Genomic DNA, 15,000 nt, shown 5'->3' with positions numbered 1-15,000 from the left:
TTGGCCTTTCCTGGTTTTGGCAATTTTATTTTATTTGATACTGTACCTACCCATGTTGTGGTCCACCATCATTGCTGACACCCAACTTATCTAGTTTGTGTGCCAGAATGTCCTTAAAAACTCTCTTTATGTCTCGGAAAATAGACTGGAAAAAAATGAAAAAAAAAAGCGTATTTTTCAAATAACAAAAATAACCATTGCAGACAGCATTCAGATCTTCGTTTTTGGCAAAGAAAAGACCCTACATTCAGTATTTAGTGACAGGTCCTTTACTGATGTCAAATGTCTGTGCAAGGCACAAAGTTCTGCTATTCAGCAAGCACCTTATGATGAAAATATTATTATGAAGGTGTCAGTTGTAACATAAGCTGTAAAGGCTGACTCAAATGGGGTCTTCAAAAGGGGTCTTGGTTTAATATGGAGTATTATGCAGCAATGAAATGGGAAAACATGATAAGGTTCAGGAGAATATTGAAAGTATTCCTCTGAGCTAAATTCTTTGCTCTCGCTCTCGCATTATGGGAATCTAGTCCTTTTTAATCACCACAATGAGTAATGATTTGCCACCAAATATTAAAAAGAAAAGTGCAAATAAAATTTTGGAATCAACTCACCTCTATGTGAGCTTCTGGTAAAACAGGAGATAAAGATTCGTGTAGTTTTGTGACTTGCTTGACAGCACTGCGCATTGACTGAGATGGCATTGGGGCTTTCACTTCCCACTGTTTAAGAGAAGGTTAATTTTACAAAAATGCAGAATTCTTAAAGGTACAGAAGATTTCTCATTAGGAGATAGGCATTTACCTTTGAGAAAATGCTCCTGAATACCTCTTCCATTAGGTTTACAATCTTACTAAACAGTTCTTGACGGTGGTTGTTGTAATCCTGCAGAGAACAGTTGCAGTACAAAATTGAAAGAAATCAAGTTATAAGAGGCTAATCAAACCAGACAAAACTAAATAATGGCAGCTCATCTTTCATAAGATGTCAAAACAATTAATTAAGGCAGATTAAGCTTGCTGCTCTAGTTTTGCATTTGGCAAGCCAAAGCTTGAATAAAAATAATTTTGAAAATGAGTGATAAAAAAATTGTGGTGTTTAGAAAGTTTTACAGTCACTTTTAAGTTCAAGATCTCAAATAATTCTGCTGCATAATTGCGTGGGACATCTGGGGTGGCTTTATAGCTTAACCTCCATCCTAGACATCAGCACTGCACTGATGAGGCCCAGAAGGCCGAAACAGTACTGTCTGCAGTTATATATATATATATATGTATATGTATATGTATATGTATATGTATATGTATATGTATATGTATATGTATATGTATATGTATATGTATATGTATATGTATATGTATATATATATCTCTGAGCGAATTTGCTAAAAGGTAGCTACTGGAGTTTTCGCTTGAGCACGGGCGCAGCCCGTGTTCAAGCCATTGTGGCCTCTCAAAATTGAGAGGGCTTGCCGTCAAGGCCTGCTTTGCCAAACAGCCCAGGGACAGTTCTAACTGTGAGTTGTGTGTCAAAAGCACAGGGCTGGGGGGGTTGCTGCTTTGAGACTTTAACTGCAGTTAGAGTTTGTGGCCTTGTTAAGTCAGACTTTACACTGTAGCATGTCTTCATTGGCAATTTTTCCAATTAGAGTGAACCCACACTGTGGTGTGGGTAGGTGATTGTTGGTCGTCTGACCAAAGCACAGGGGTGGGGAGGGTAGCTTTTCTTTAAGTCTTTGACGGTGGCAGAAATGGCTTGTTTTCACAATTTCTGCAGGCACCTTTTGACAAATCCAGTTAGATATATATTACACCATTTCTGAAAAGCTATAAAATATTTACTTGCAATTCAATGACAATGTTCAATTCTTAAGAATACAACAAAAGCATAAATATGTAGGTGCTAAACCAGGAGCTTAGCAAGGATTGAATCATTCTGTTTGTTTTAAAACAGAATAATATGATTATTAGATCCATAGAATATTTGAACTGTCCTTATCTTTTAGACCTTGAGTTTACGAACAAGTCAAAACTTGGCTGGGTGTAACTTTAAATCTTTGGTGCCAAGTATTGGAAAAAATAAGTTTACAGGTTGTTACTGCAGCTTGTTGTTTCACATGGCAAAAAGCCCCTATTGCATACAGTGTATTAGTATTCCATGACCAAAGAGAACAGACACTCAAACCAAAGGGTCAACGCTACTAACCTTGAGTATCTGATCAAACTGTGACAACAGTACATACTGCTTTGGAGGAAGCCGTTGTTCAAAGTGTCCTTTAAATACAGGAATGTGGATTGTCACAACCTCTAAACACTGTGCAGCAAGAGCTGTGAATTACAAACCAGTACAAAGCCAAGTCAAGCACTTCACACCCTTCTTGACTATAATCACCACAAAAGCATGACTCTTTCTTTTCAGTAACACGAAACTAATATGATTTGATAGCTGCCTGTGAGGTTTTGATTTAAAGTACAGTATAGTGATGTTTAATTTACCTAAATGCTTGGCTGTGATTGTCTTAAGGCCAACAAGCTGAAGGGCTCCAGCACCAAGAACCAACTGACATGTTCTGGAGTTGAACATCTAAACACAAAAATAAGCATTGCTTAATTAATGAGCTCTCAATGTCACCACGAAAGATCACCAAACATATGTGCAGTTATGGATAGCTGTCAGTGGGGTTTAAGCAAGATCCTGGGCCCCTTGGGGGTTTTACTGGATAGATCATCCCTAATAATAATGATAGTTATTATTATTCTGACCTTCAAAGTCTCAAAGAGTTTGTTCATGATGTCCGTGACTAACATTGGAGTGTCATCAACACATTGACAGTATTCTACTAACATGTTTATTAGTAACAGCACAGTCCTGACAAAATTAAAATAAAAGAGCAAAAGTTGACAAATGTTATCATCACATGAATAAAATGTCAAGTTTAATGTTTCAGTCATAAAACTCTTAGATCGATAAAACCAGCTGCATGATGATGAACTTTTTTGTCACCTGCACTTCCTATCCTGCTAGCTCTCTTACCTTACATCTATCTTCCTAATTTCTATGCTTTCCACTTCTTTACTCCATGAAAATTTTTCCAAACGAGTTTTTGACAGCAAGCTTAACAGCTAATTAAGTTCTCATGGTTATGACATCTTCCAGTAAACATTTTATCCCATATTGCAAAGCTTGATCTATTGAGCATTTTAGAACTGCATGTATACCCATCATCACTTATCATTTATTCTTGGCCTGAAATATTATTAACCTCTTCTTTGATATTGTGAAAATAATAATAATAATAATAATAATAATACTTTATTTCTTAAAAACGCATGTCACGTAAGTCTCAATGCTTTTTACAAAGACAGGTTAAAACATAAAGATAAAAATCTAAAAAATGTACGAATATGGAAATCAAAAAGCTAATTTAAAAAGATAAGTTTTTAAACTTCTTTTAAAGTCATCAATGGAACTGTTGTTGAGTCTTAATAAATTATTAAGATTAAAATTATTATTGAGGAATAATAAATTATTAAAATTCATTTCTCGTGGAAAAACTTAGGCAGGCCAGGGTTAAGAAATGTAAAGCAATGTTAAGTTTCAAAAATGACTGCTTACCCAACAACTGCAAATCGTTGCCCATTCACCACTAATTCAGATGATGGTTTCTGTTCATTTGCTACTGTGGGGCCTGTGTAAGACGCAGATGCAGTGTTGGTGAGTATTATTTAACACAAGAACGGTGAAGAACCTTCTACCTTCACAGAGCCACACAAATTTCGAACTATGTTCCCTTCTTTGTATAAACAATTTTATTTGCAAAGAATTGATTTATGTTTTGCAAAGGACATGCAAGAGGACCAAGAGTTATTTTCTAGGCAGGGTACCAACAGCAAATCCTGGAGGAATCAAGGTGGGCTCTGTACTAGGGAGTATCTGGACATATTTGGAAGTAGGATTCTTTTAATTTTATTAAGTCAGGAATTCACCTTGATAGGAATTTCAACCTAACAAATGTCTTTTACATTGCATTTACTAACATCTTTGTTGTATGGAGTTCTCAATTTAGCCCATTGACTCCTGGGATTTTATTAACTCTGTCTGACGCTAGATGATTTTAATTATCAACTGGAGGCCCCTACCTTAAGCTACAATGCAATGCTAAAATTTCGTTTTATCCAACCAGTCGATAAATGTAAATTAAAAAAGAAGATTTGTGAGCTGATGGTTTGAGCATTAGCTATTCATCACAGCAAATGAAAAATTCTTGTGTTTCTAGGAAGGGACCTCTTCCAACCACTTCAAACTTTCTTTGATTTTCCGCTTATCCAAAGAAATGGATGAGTCAGTCCAGTTTCGACTTAATTGTCGCATGATTATTAAATACCGGTATGTATGTGCCCCCTTTCCTAATTCATCGCTGACTGTTTTAGTATCTTGTATAGTCTCACAAATTCTAGGATTGTTGAATATGTAATACTATGTGCCACAAGTCATCAATAGTGTTTTTTGAAATTTACAGATGTACAACAGCGTAGCAATTTTTAATTGTTTAAATTTCCCCATGAGTATTTCCTCTGTATATCAGTTACAGACACTATAGTCTGCCAGAAAGTTTTACATTTTCAGTAAAAAATGAATTTGCACTTTAAAAGTATGAACTACCTTGAGTTTCTTAGGAAATGATTCCTTGGTTGTCGTATTTTAACCAGTGAGAGTTGTTCAAAAATATCTAGACTTTTTGTTTTAGTTTGCGGTTTGCAGTTACTGGTCATGCATGACTGACACCCAAGTACATTTGAATTTTTAACACATGCTCAACAAAGAAAGGGGTCCCTTCCTCTTCCTGACTTATCTACTAGTAGGAAGGCTGAAGGGTCTCTGCTCACAGCCCACCAATGCAGTCCCACAGTTCCTTTAGAAACTAACCCTTTCATACAATAATAATATTATAATGCTCTTGTGTTTACTTACCAATGGAAAATTTGGGTTCCTTTCCCCGTGGGTAGATTCCTGATGAAAACAATACCTCAACATGAATCCAAATTTTAGTGAGTTAAAAAGGAAAGAATTCAAGAAACCAAAACAAATTCTCACCATCAACTAAAGAATCAACTAAACACTGAAGTTCTGATGGAACATCTGCTTGTTTCCACCTTTCATTATCCAATATCAAACTGCAAGACAAAATTACAAGTTTATGTGAAAATAAAATTTCTTGTGTACTTAGTTGGTAAAATGCAGAGAATTTTAATCAAGATACGTTTAAAGGAGAAGTTCACTCCAAAATGACAATCCTTTTTTTATCGATTGATAGAAAGTTCATGAGGAGAACAACGTCTAACCAAAATTCCAATCTTGAAATAGCTTTCTAACCTTGTGAAAACACACATGCAGGCCTCCATTTGGATTATACGTGATGTCAACGAGTTCAGCTGATCCCACTTTTCTCTCGGAAATGTGAACAACATGAACAGTGTTTCGTCCTTCTAACCTATTTGACCAATTTATGTTTCTGAGAAAAAAGGGCGAGACTGGAATACGAAGAGGAATCTCAACAGCATTGTGTGTTGAGCTCAATGACGTCACATATCGTCCAAGATGGCAGCCTGCATGTGTGTATTTTTAACAAGTTAGAAAGCTATTTCAAGATTGAGATTCCGGTTGAAAGCTGTTCTCCTCAAAAACTTTCTATTAATCGATAAAAAAAGGATTGTCATTTTGAAGTGAACTTCTCCTTTAACCCTTTCCCACCTTAAACAGCTACCTACAGATTTTACTCTGTCTAAAGCCACACAATTTTACTTGTCTTAGGCAAAAGGGTAAATGCTTCTTGGTGGAAATTATTTATTGATTTTAACACACAGGTGCCCCAAGCTCAGTATGAAGGAATTAAGCCAACAATAATATAAGGATTTGTATGGGAATCCTGATAAAAGACTTGAGAAGACAATAATTATATGTAAAAAAAATTCTCAATTAAAAACCTTAATTAATTAACCTTATTACCATGGTGGGTGGCTTCCTTTTCTGTTTGTTTTCTTTCCAGATCCAATGTGATTTGAGCCGTTTTCAATTCTTCGGTTGTCAATGGTTTAAAAAAATCCCAAGGCTGAACAGTAAATCCTCAAGATCAGGAGCCCACCAAATTGAGTAAAATATTCCTGGATAAAATATTCCCACAGTTACAATTCCAAATCAGAATAAACATTACTGACAATGATTAACTTTCATTTAAACCCACCAACAAAGCCATAGCAGCCCTGCGAGTGACCTCGGGCGGTAGTTTGTCCACTCGATAGAAACTAAAATGATTTTTGGAAGGTGGATTTCGCAGCAATGTTGGACGCTTTTACAAAGGGTCCTAGACGACACATTTTTTTATCCCCTGGGTCACGAAATGATTGCATTGTCTTGCTTGTCCAATCACAGTCATGCCTCCTTCATGTTGACAAACTTAAAAAACACAAATAAAAAAAATGTGTTGTTGACAAACTGCAGTCTAGGACCCTTTGTTAAAGCGGACAGGGTTACAAAGCTGGTTACAAAGTTCAACCGTCCAACATTGCTGAGAAATCCACCTTCCAAAAATGATTTTGGTTCTGAGTGGACAAACTACTGCCTGAGGTCGCTTGCAGGGCTGTTGTTGCTTTGTTGGTGGGTTGAAATGAAAGTTTAATCTTTGTCATTTGATTCCGATGTGGAATTGTAACTGTGGGAATATTTTATCCTGGAATATTTAACTCAATTTGGTGGGCTCCTGAGGATTTAGTGTGCAGCCTTGGGATTTTATTAAACTATTGACAACCGAGAAATTGAAAATGGCACTAACCCTTTCACTCCTGAAAAGTCTCCCATTGACGAGTACATTGTCTGGCGTTAGACAGAATAAAATCTGTAAGCGTCACTCTTACGAGGGAAAGGGTTAATTATTAAAAAAAATTTCATATAATGATTGTCTTCTCAAGTCTTTTATCGGGATTCCCATACAATCCTTATATTTTTGTAGATGGCTTGAACCCAGGAGTCATATCATTAAGTAAAGTACGATCGTCCGGGTGAGTGTAGTCCTGAGAAGGACTGTTTGAGATGACATTGACTGACGTTTCGACAAGAGCGGAAGTCAAGTGATTTGTGTAACATCAGTACTAGATACTATAAGAACTCCGGTCGTAGATGTCATTGGTCAACTTATTCGTGATGTTATTGGTCGACTGTCAGTTGAGCCTAGATGTAATTGGCTGGGAAGACTAAACAGTGATAGGTGCGTTTCGATCCATCTATAGGTCTAAGGTCAGTGCGTGTACCATAAAATACGTCGGGCACTACTGTGAGAGTAAATCAGTGTGTTGTTTGTCTGTTGATGTTGTCGATGAGTCGTTTGTAGGGTGCAGGAAGTTGTAGGCATCGGTTTGTAGGTGTCTGTTCTAAGTTAGTAAACCAGCTTTCCAGTACGATGGCTTTCCATCACACTGAGCTTGGGCACCTGTGTTTATGACTTTTATTTTGTTGTATGTCAAGTTCAAGTGAGCAGACCACAAATGTATGTTGATACTTTCAGATTCAAATCCGACTATGACAACCTACTGTCTTCCATAGTCCCAAATTCAAATCCAATGTGTTTTCTAATAATTATTATAAAAAGCCAAACGACAAATGGTTGCCTCCTTTCAGTCGTGTTTAATCATGCTGTGCCGTTTATTTGAATTACTTCCTTTGCTTTTTTCAAGCTTAAAATCCCACTGAATGTATATATTGTATAATTAATACATTCCAAGAGAGGAAGAGAGCTTAACTCTTGGGAGTGACAACTTCCTTTGAAATTTTTGGTGAGTTGGATGACTTTATTCAATTTCTAACAAGTGGCTGCCTTTCAAACCTTAATTTATTTTTCCTTTCTTCATGGAATCTTTCCACAAATTTCTTTGCTTGTGTAAGCAGGGTGGCTCTGAGACTATGGCTCTGCCTAACAAGTGGCTGCCTTTCAAACCTTAATTTATTTTTCCTTTCTTCATGGAATCTTTCCACAAATTTCTTTGCTTGTGTAAGCAGGGTGGCTCTGAGACTATGGCTCTGCCTTCCACAAATCTTTTCGCACTCCATCACAAAGTCTTCTACCATGCGAGTCAGGCCTACAAACTCTGACGATGTTAAGCTGTCCAAATTACCTGCCTGAAAGAATGGAAATAACAGCCACATCATGGAGCAGGAGTAGAAGTTAGGTACCTGAGGAGCATGCAGCTGTAGAATTTGAAATGACTTTGCCTGGTTGTTTTCATCTTGGCAGCTTGGATTATCTTTTAAAATGGCCACAAATGCTACCGGTACTTCCCGACCAGGACAAGCAAAATAAATAATCAATGAATATTGTTTTGACCTTTCTGGCACCTTTTCAAATTCCAACTAGGTTTGCATGCACAATATAAAGTGATTACAAAACCCCCAGCTCACCTTTCCTCTGACATTAATAAGTTTGGCGCAACGCAGCTGTGCCATTTCACATGCTGCACACAGTAACTCTTTACTCTCTTGCGTGAGTTTACGGAAGTCAGATGCAGAAATCAAGATGTCCATGCCACTACTGCAAAAAAGAAGAGAAATGTAGTAAATATCCAACACTTTTCTCCAAAGTTAATCTTTCCTTCTGTGTGAAATCACTGGTTCATGTAGAACTGTAGAACATAGTCCTGAAATAGGACAAGACAAAGTTCTGTGGGATAGAGGGGGACACAATTTCAGTGCTTGGGTTGACAGTCAAGCGAATTTGTTTACATGGCTGTTTAAGCCACGGCACAAGAGAAATCTCTAAAACCTTTCTGCAAGGTAAGATAAGGAAGATACCCAGGGCAGCCCTGGGTACCCTGGGGTAAATGTAAAGAGATACATCATTATTATGAGTAAATCAGCCAGAGGTCGGTTGCTCAAAGCCTGCTTAGCGCTAACTGTTAGTTAAGAGGTTTCCATGGTATTTGACACTAGTTAGCGCTAAACATGCCTTGAGCAATCCAGGCCAGGTTGTTTTTCTCACCAGACTGGTGTGTTAAGAAAATTAGTTTCAGATTCCAGCACATCTGCATTTTCTGACTCATCAAGGTTTGGGTTTGAACAGGCTTTGGATCCCCCAGCTGCCATCACCAACACACGCACAATGCTTGAATGCAGTACCTTCGAACAGGTGAATATAATAGTAGTATTATTACACGGTATGTTAGCAGTTACAGACAGTTTAAACATGAAAAAAAGAATACAATAAATAAATACAATTATACAATTATTATACTTAATTGACCACTCCCCATGGGGGCTTTACTGGGCCCATGAAACACAATCATGACAGTTCTAAAAGAACACTCAACAACAACTGTTAAGAATCCCAACTGGCCGGAGGCAAGCTAGTTGGCTATTTTTCAAGTGTAGCTGAGAAGTTGAACCACTAGGAACTACCAGGAACAAATTCAACGAGTGGTCAATACATATGTGTCTTGAACCCAGGATCCCTGGATCTCAAGGTGAGCACCCTAACAAATGAGCCGCACTGCCTCCTGTATAAGAAATGAAGGAGACACACCCAGACAGTTTCAAGCAAGACAAAAAACGCCATTTATTTGCATCAAAATCTATGTACAGTACCTGCATTCTCATCAAGACATTGAGAGATGAATTGAACACCTTCTTAAGCATTTCCATCCAATGGAGGAAATCCAAGCTTCTCATGGTGTCCCCAATACTTTGACTAGAGAAATAATAAACACACCGACAAATTGGCCTCCACGTGCCATAAAGGTTGTATAATGGATTTCAACGTCCTTGGCATAGACACCACAAAGTGTCTCCTTGAGTATAATCATGTATTAAGTTCTGGTTAGGGATAAGGTGATAGCCTGGACACTCTGTACCATTTACTAATGAAATGTGAATCACATCAAGCACTTCTGGACACTCTCACAATTGGCACAAAATCCAGTAATAATAGTACCACTAAACCTGTAGCCTTGTCATAGTAATTAAACCTGATCCAAACAAACCCTGACACTGATATTATTGCAGTTAACTGCTATATGGAAACATATAGCATCAATTGAAAGCAGAATGAGGAAACTCAAGACTGGTACTAAGCAGGCTTCAAGCTAGGAAACAAGGTAATAGGCTAGTTTTAAATTGTGCAGTAACAAATTAAAAGAACAGAATCGAGGTTCAGGCAAATAATTCGCATTTTCCTTTGTTTTGAACAAAAGAAAATACTATTCCCCTGAACCTTAACTCTGTTGTTGCTACTCAATTCGAAACAAGCCTATTTTTAAGGCATTTCCCTAAAAACATATTTTTAAAATAAGGAGTGATTTATGGCATCTGAAACACACTTGAAAAGTTCCATAAGTTTTTGAGACATTGGATCCAAGATTAGAGAAAGACTTAGTAACTAGAATGCCTAAAAAATTGATACTTGTTTTTTTGTATCCACCATCAATAAGAGGCTGATTCAGTTATGGTACAAAAGTAATTTACTTTACCTCTCTTCTTCATTATCATTAGTCACAGCCACAAAATTTTGAACTGTCTGTTTACATGGAAAAAAGGAAAAAAGTCATGTTACTATGCTATGAAATTCTTCTACATTGAGAATTTCAACTCTTGCAAAAGGCTACTGGTGCTCATTTGTTTGTTGGGCACTGAGCTTGTAAGGCTTTTACAATACAATACATACTTAATTGACTGCTCCCCATAGGGGCTTTTCAGGGTCAATGAAACACAATCAAAGAAACAACAGAACACGACAACTACAACTGTTAAGAATCCCAACTGGCCGGAGGCAAACCAGTTGGCTATTTACAAGTGCAGCTGGGAAGTTAAACCAGGGACAACCAGGAACAAGTTCAATGTGTGGTCCGAGCCGGTCTTGAACCCGGGATCTCCGGATCTCAAGGCAAGCACCCTAACCACTGGGCCACACTGCCTCCAACCAATCCCACTTGTGTTATTTGCTGGGAAAAAGTGAAAGAGGATACCCTTTTGCTAAAACAACTTCATTACCAGGGTCCAGGCCTTGCTATGACATTACATTTTTTTGAGTCTGCAGCATAACTCACCCAACTTAACTTTTGTGACTACCGATAGCTCCCAGAAGCCTTGATAGCTCCGATGGCAGAGCAGTGTAGAGCAATGAAATGGCCATGGGTTCAAGTCCTTTTCAAGCCTGGAACTGCTTAAGCAGCCAGGAAATGCAGGGATCATTCTCCCTTAGAGTTCCTTTACAGAGAGTCGCTGCATACCTGTCTTATGGTTGCCTTTATTGTTGAATATGCCTCATCGCGATATGGGTGTAGGAAGTGAAACTTGTGTTTCCGGAGAAGACCAAACAAGACAGACATAAGTCTATCCTGTTTTGAAAAAATAAAACAGACATTAAAATGAAATTCACTTTTCACTGCATTCAAAATGAATCTTCACTGGTGCTGAGTTAAACAACATTAAAATTCCATCATTTTCATGCAATAATATAACTGATAAGGGGTAGGTCCCCACAAAATGAAGTACAGTGCTTTCGTTTAATGGCGCAAAGTGCTACACAAACATCTCACAAGTTAACATGCCTGTTTCAGGGCACCTGATCAAACTGCTCAGTACACACCTCATCAACTAATTCTTCACCACCTAAGTCATCCTCCATGGTTCTGCTAAGATTAGCTGTAGCAAACTCCACAAAATCAGCTTCCATCATTCGTTCAATCACTCTCTCAAGTTCCGCTAACTGCGAGCCCAAATGCCTGCACAATATTATTGCAAATCACAAATCTAGTGAGTAACAGACAACACATCAATCTGTTGGCCTATTATCTTATAGTACCTGGGCCAATGTTAATATGGATTTCACTGTGCTTTTCAGTACTATAAAGTTACCGCTAATAAAATAGTTAAAAATCGAAGTTGTTGTTTCCTGCACCTCGTGAGTCCACAACATTTTGACCACTATGATGACTAATATATCATTGTTGATGGGAGTACAGACAACGCTGAACCACATTCAATATTATTTGTTTTTTTACCACAATGTTCAACATCAAAGGAAAATTAATGTTTATTTCAGAGCGTGACCAGGATCGATGTGACACAAAGAAAGACCAAGGGTTGTCTATAACTTTCCCGCAATTGGATTGGTTTATTTCCCAATAGGAGTGTTTCTGATAAATAGTTGCATGACAGGTTGACTCAAGCACAATGCACAGGAGCATACATGTAGTTGTCTAAACTCTTATCGACAATGGCAAATTAGCCAATCAGACTGTGAGATTACAAGCAATTGAGGTAAAATTCACTCTTGTTGGTGATTGACATAGCAAACCTTGCCCTTTTACTAATTTTTTTAATGGCCACAAAATTGAAAAAAAAAATTGTTTTTTTTAATGTGTACCTAAAACTCTGAATGCCAGCAAGCTCTTGTTGTAGAACCTCTTGGGTGGTAGTGATTAGGTCCAATGCACCGACAAAGTCAGATGTCGACAATAAAAGCTGAATTGTGGGCTGAGTTTGATGAACTGTGGCCATCAGCTTCAGCTGAGATAAAGAAAGAGAAACACAATAATTGTGAATACAAAAGATATTCTTTGATGAAGATACATAGTTACTTAGGAGTTACATAGGCGTCCATTCTCCCCACTTCCACTGTTCCAGGGTATGTGGCCAGAACAGTGGAAGTGGGGAGAATGGAGGCCTATATTTAAGAAAGACAATGTGCTGAACAATGCAACTACCCACCTGTTACTGTGTTGGTAACAGTGGACAAGGTGTTTGAAAAGCTACTTGTGGTCCAACTCGAACCACTATCTAACAAAGTCTTTGACCGCTTGAATTCATCATACCGTAAATGATATAGTTGCGAAACTACGTTAGTGCATTTGGTAGATTAGAATGCAAGAGATCTCTTGACATTACCCACACAGTTGGAGTATTATCTACTGACATGCGCAAAGCTTTTGAATGCTTATTCCCTGACTTGCTTCTCTCAAAGCTCCAAGCTTATGGTCTATGTATGTAGCAACTACTTGGCACTTTTAAAGTCCTACTTTACTAACAGGAAAAGCAGGGTACAACTAGGCGACACCTGTAGTGAATGGAAATTAGTAAAACGTGGATGCCCTCAGGGGTCGCCACTTGGCCCAGTGTTGTGGAACTTTTATCAAAACCATTTGTTTTATGAAAATATTCAATCTCAACTAAGTGCTTACGCTGACGACCACCAAACATATATTTCGGGTGAGAAGATTGACGATGTCGTCAGTGGTCTGATGAGGAGGATGGGAATACAACAGCTCGCTGGTATAAATCCAACTAACTTTCAGGTAATCCGTCGAAATGTCAAGTACTGGTTATGTCAAGAGCCAAGCAAGAAGCTACATGTATGAAGGTGGTGCACACCGACAATCATACAATTCGGCAGGCTCAAGAGATTATACCACTGGGGGTGATACTCGATGTAAACCTACAGTTCTCGGAACATATTAAGCAAATTTGCGCCAAAACAAGCAGACGTATTGGCATGTTATCTAGATTAAGGAACCTGATCCTCACAACAGCAAAACTAACAATCTATAAAACAGCCATTATGCCACACATCACATACTGTAGTCTCGTTTGGAAAGGCTAGTGACAGGCGGAAACTGGAGCGCATTAACGAAAGGGGCTTACGGACAGTCTACAATGACTGGTCCGCATCATACGATGACCTCCTAAGAAGAGTAAAAATGACAACACTTTACAATTGGAGACTTCAGGACATAGCCATTTTCATGTTCAAAATAAAGCACGGCATGTTGCCTAGCTCAGTAACTGAACTATTCAACACTAGTCGTACAATTAACCATAATGATGATCTCAGAAATGCAGTTTTCAGACAGGAAAGCTTCAATACTACAAAATACAGCAAACACTCTCTCAGGCATTTTGGACCACTTCTTTGGTCCAAAATTAACCGGGAGCTAAGATGAGCACCTACAACCAGTAACTTTAAAAAAGGCATCAGACAGACAGACCTAGGCTCGTTAATAGACGACTCGAGTAACGACTGTGTCCTTTGCAAGAGTCAGCAATCAGTTCGCCTTGCTTCTTACTCTTTTATGATCCAGGGAGGGTTACCTATCAGGTAGTTATTTTTAGAACTAGACTTTTAATGTGCATTTAGAGTTATATACTGTATATATATATATATATATATATATATATATATATATATACAGTCTCCCCAATTAATAAGGCTGTGCCTCAGAGCTATAAGACTTGAGACTTCAATAAAGTTCATCATCATCATCATACATTTTAGGAACAATTTTGTATCTGTACCCTTTTACCTTTTCATACACACTAAGGTATCTTGATCGCAAAGATGACAACCGCAGAACCTTCAAGAATCCAGAACATAAGACCTCTTGTACCTTATGAACTTTCGTTCTGAAATTTATAGAAAAATATGTTAATATTCTAAGCACAAATAATAACAGCTGGGTGAAGTATGTATGCCCTTTATCTCAACAAGAGCCCTTTCACCTCCGCCTGTGGTTTTGTGTGGGTTCCCTGCTAAGCAAACTTGTGAGCATACTGGCACCTACTCAGTCTCATAGTGTGGCTGTTTCCCTTAAGGTGTGCTTAAAATGTCATAACATCGTCACCGAGTCATCAGGATTGCTTTGCCTTAATAAACATGCATGAAACTTCCTGCACAGGAATGGCGCAAACGCCTTCCACCAATGTGGCCCGGGTTTGATTCCCAGACTCGGCATCATATGTGGGTTGAGTTTGTTGGTTCTCTACTCTGCACCGAGAGGTTTTCTCCAGGTACTCCGGTTTCCCCTCTCCTCAAAAACCAACATTTGCCCTGATTTTCGTTCATTGTTAATTAATTACTGGGTTGCCTATGGCAAACCCAGTCGAGGTCTGCGTTTAGTTTGTTTGTTTTCTTTTTTTTTATTTATTTTATTTTATTTTGTTTTTGTTTTTTTGTTTTTTTTCCGT

At 38.1% G+C, this 15,000-nt stretch overlaps 1 protein-coding gene across 1 annotated transcript in view; it reads right to left on the bottom strand.

The window, feature by feature from the left end:
- LOC137979602 (vacuolar protein sorting-associated protein 54-like) overlaps window positions 1-15,000 on the bottom strand; it is a 29,731-nt gene that overhangs the window by 5,938 nt on the left and 8,793 nt on the right. Inside the window, exons 7-24 of the mRNA XM_068826905.1 lie at window positions 14,340-14,439; window positions 12,407-12,549; window positions 11,627-11,762; window positions 11,268-11,375; window positions 10,509-10,555; window positions 9,628-9,730; window positions 9,026-9,162; window positions 8,449-8,578; window positions 7,877-8,169; window positions 5,095-5,174; window positions 4,972-5,010; window positions 3,616-3,688; window positions 2,763-2,868; window positions 2,496-2,583; window positions 2,206-2,327; window positions 805-885; window positions 615-722; window positions 51-145 (exon numbers count right to left, since the gene is read on the bottom strand). Coding sequence (XP_068683006.1) covers window positions 51-145; window positions 615-722; window positions 805-885; window positions 2,206-2,327; window positions 2,496-2,583; window positions 2,763-2,868; window positions 3,616-3,688; window positions 4,972-5,010; window positions 5,095-5,174; window positions 7,877-8,169; window positions 8,449-8,578; window positions 9,026-9,162; window positions 9,628-9,730; window positions 10,509-10,555; window positions 11,268-11,375; window positions 11,627-11,762; window positions 12,407-12,549; window positions 14,340-14,439 — 1,989 coding nt within the window. The remainder of the gene's footprint in view (window positions 1-50; window positions 146-614; window positions 723-804; window positions 886-2,205; window positions 2,328-2,495; window positions 2,584-2,762; window positions 2,869-3,615; window positions 3,689-4,971; window positions 5,011-5,094; window positions 5,175-7,876; window positions 8,170-8,448; window positions 8,579-9,025; window positions 9,163-9,627; window positions 9,731-10,508; window positions 10,556-11,267; window positions 11,376-11,626; window positions 11,763-12,406; window positions 12,550-14,339; window positions 14,440-15,000) is intronic.

The sequence above is a fragment of the Montipora foliosa genome, chromosome 12 (assembly GCF_036669935.1).
Source record: "Montipora foliosa isolate CH-2021 chromosome 12, ASM3666993v2, whole genome shotgun sequence".
Classification (NCBI taxonomy): domain Eukaryota; kingdom Metazoa; phylum Cnidaria; class Anthozoa; order Scleractinia; family Acroporidae; genus Montipora; species Montipora foliosa.
The sequence above is the reverse complement of the archived record's forward strand: the minus strand, read 5'-3'. Positions and strand labels throughout refer to the sequence as shown.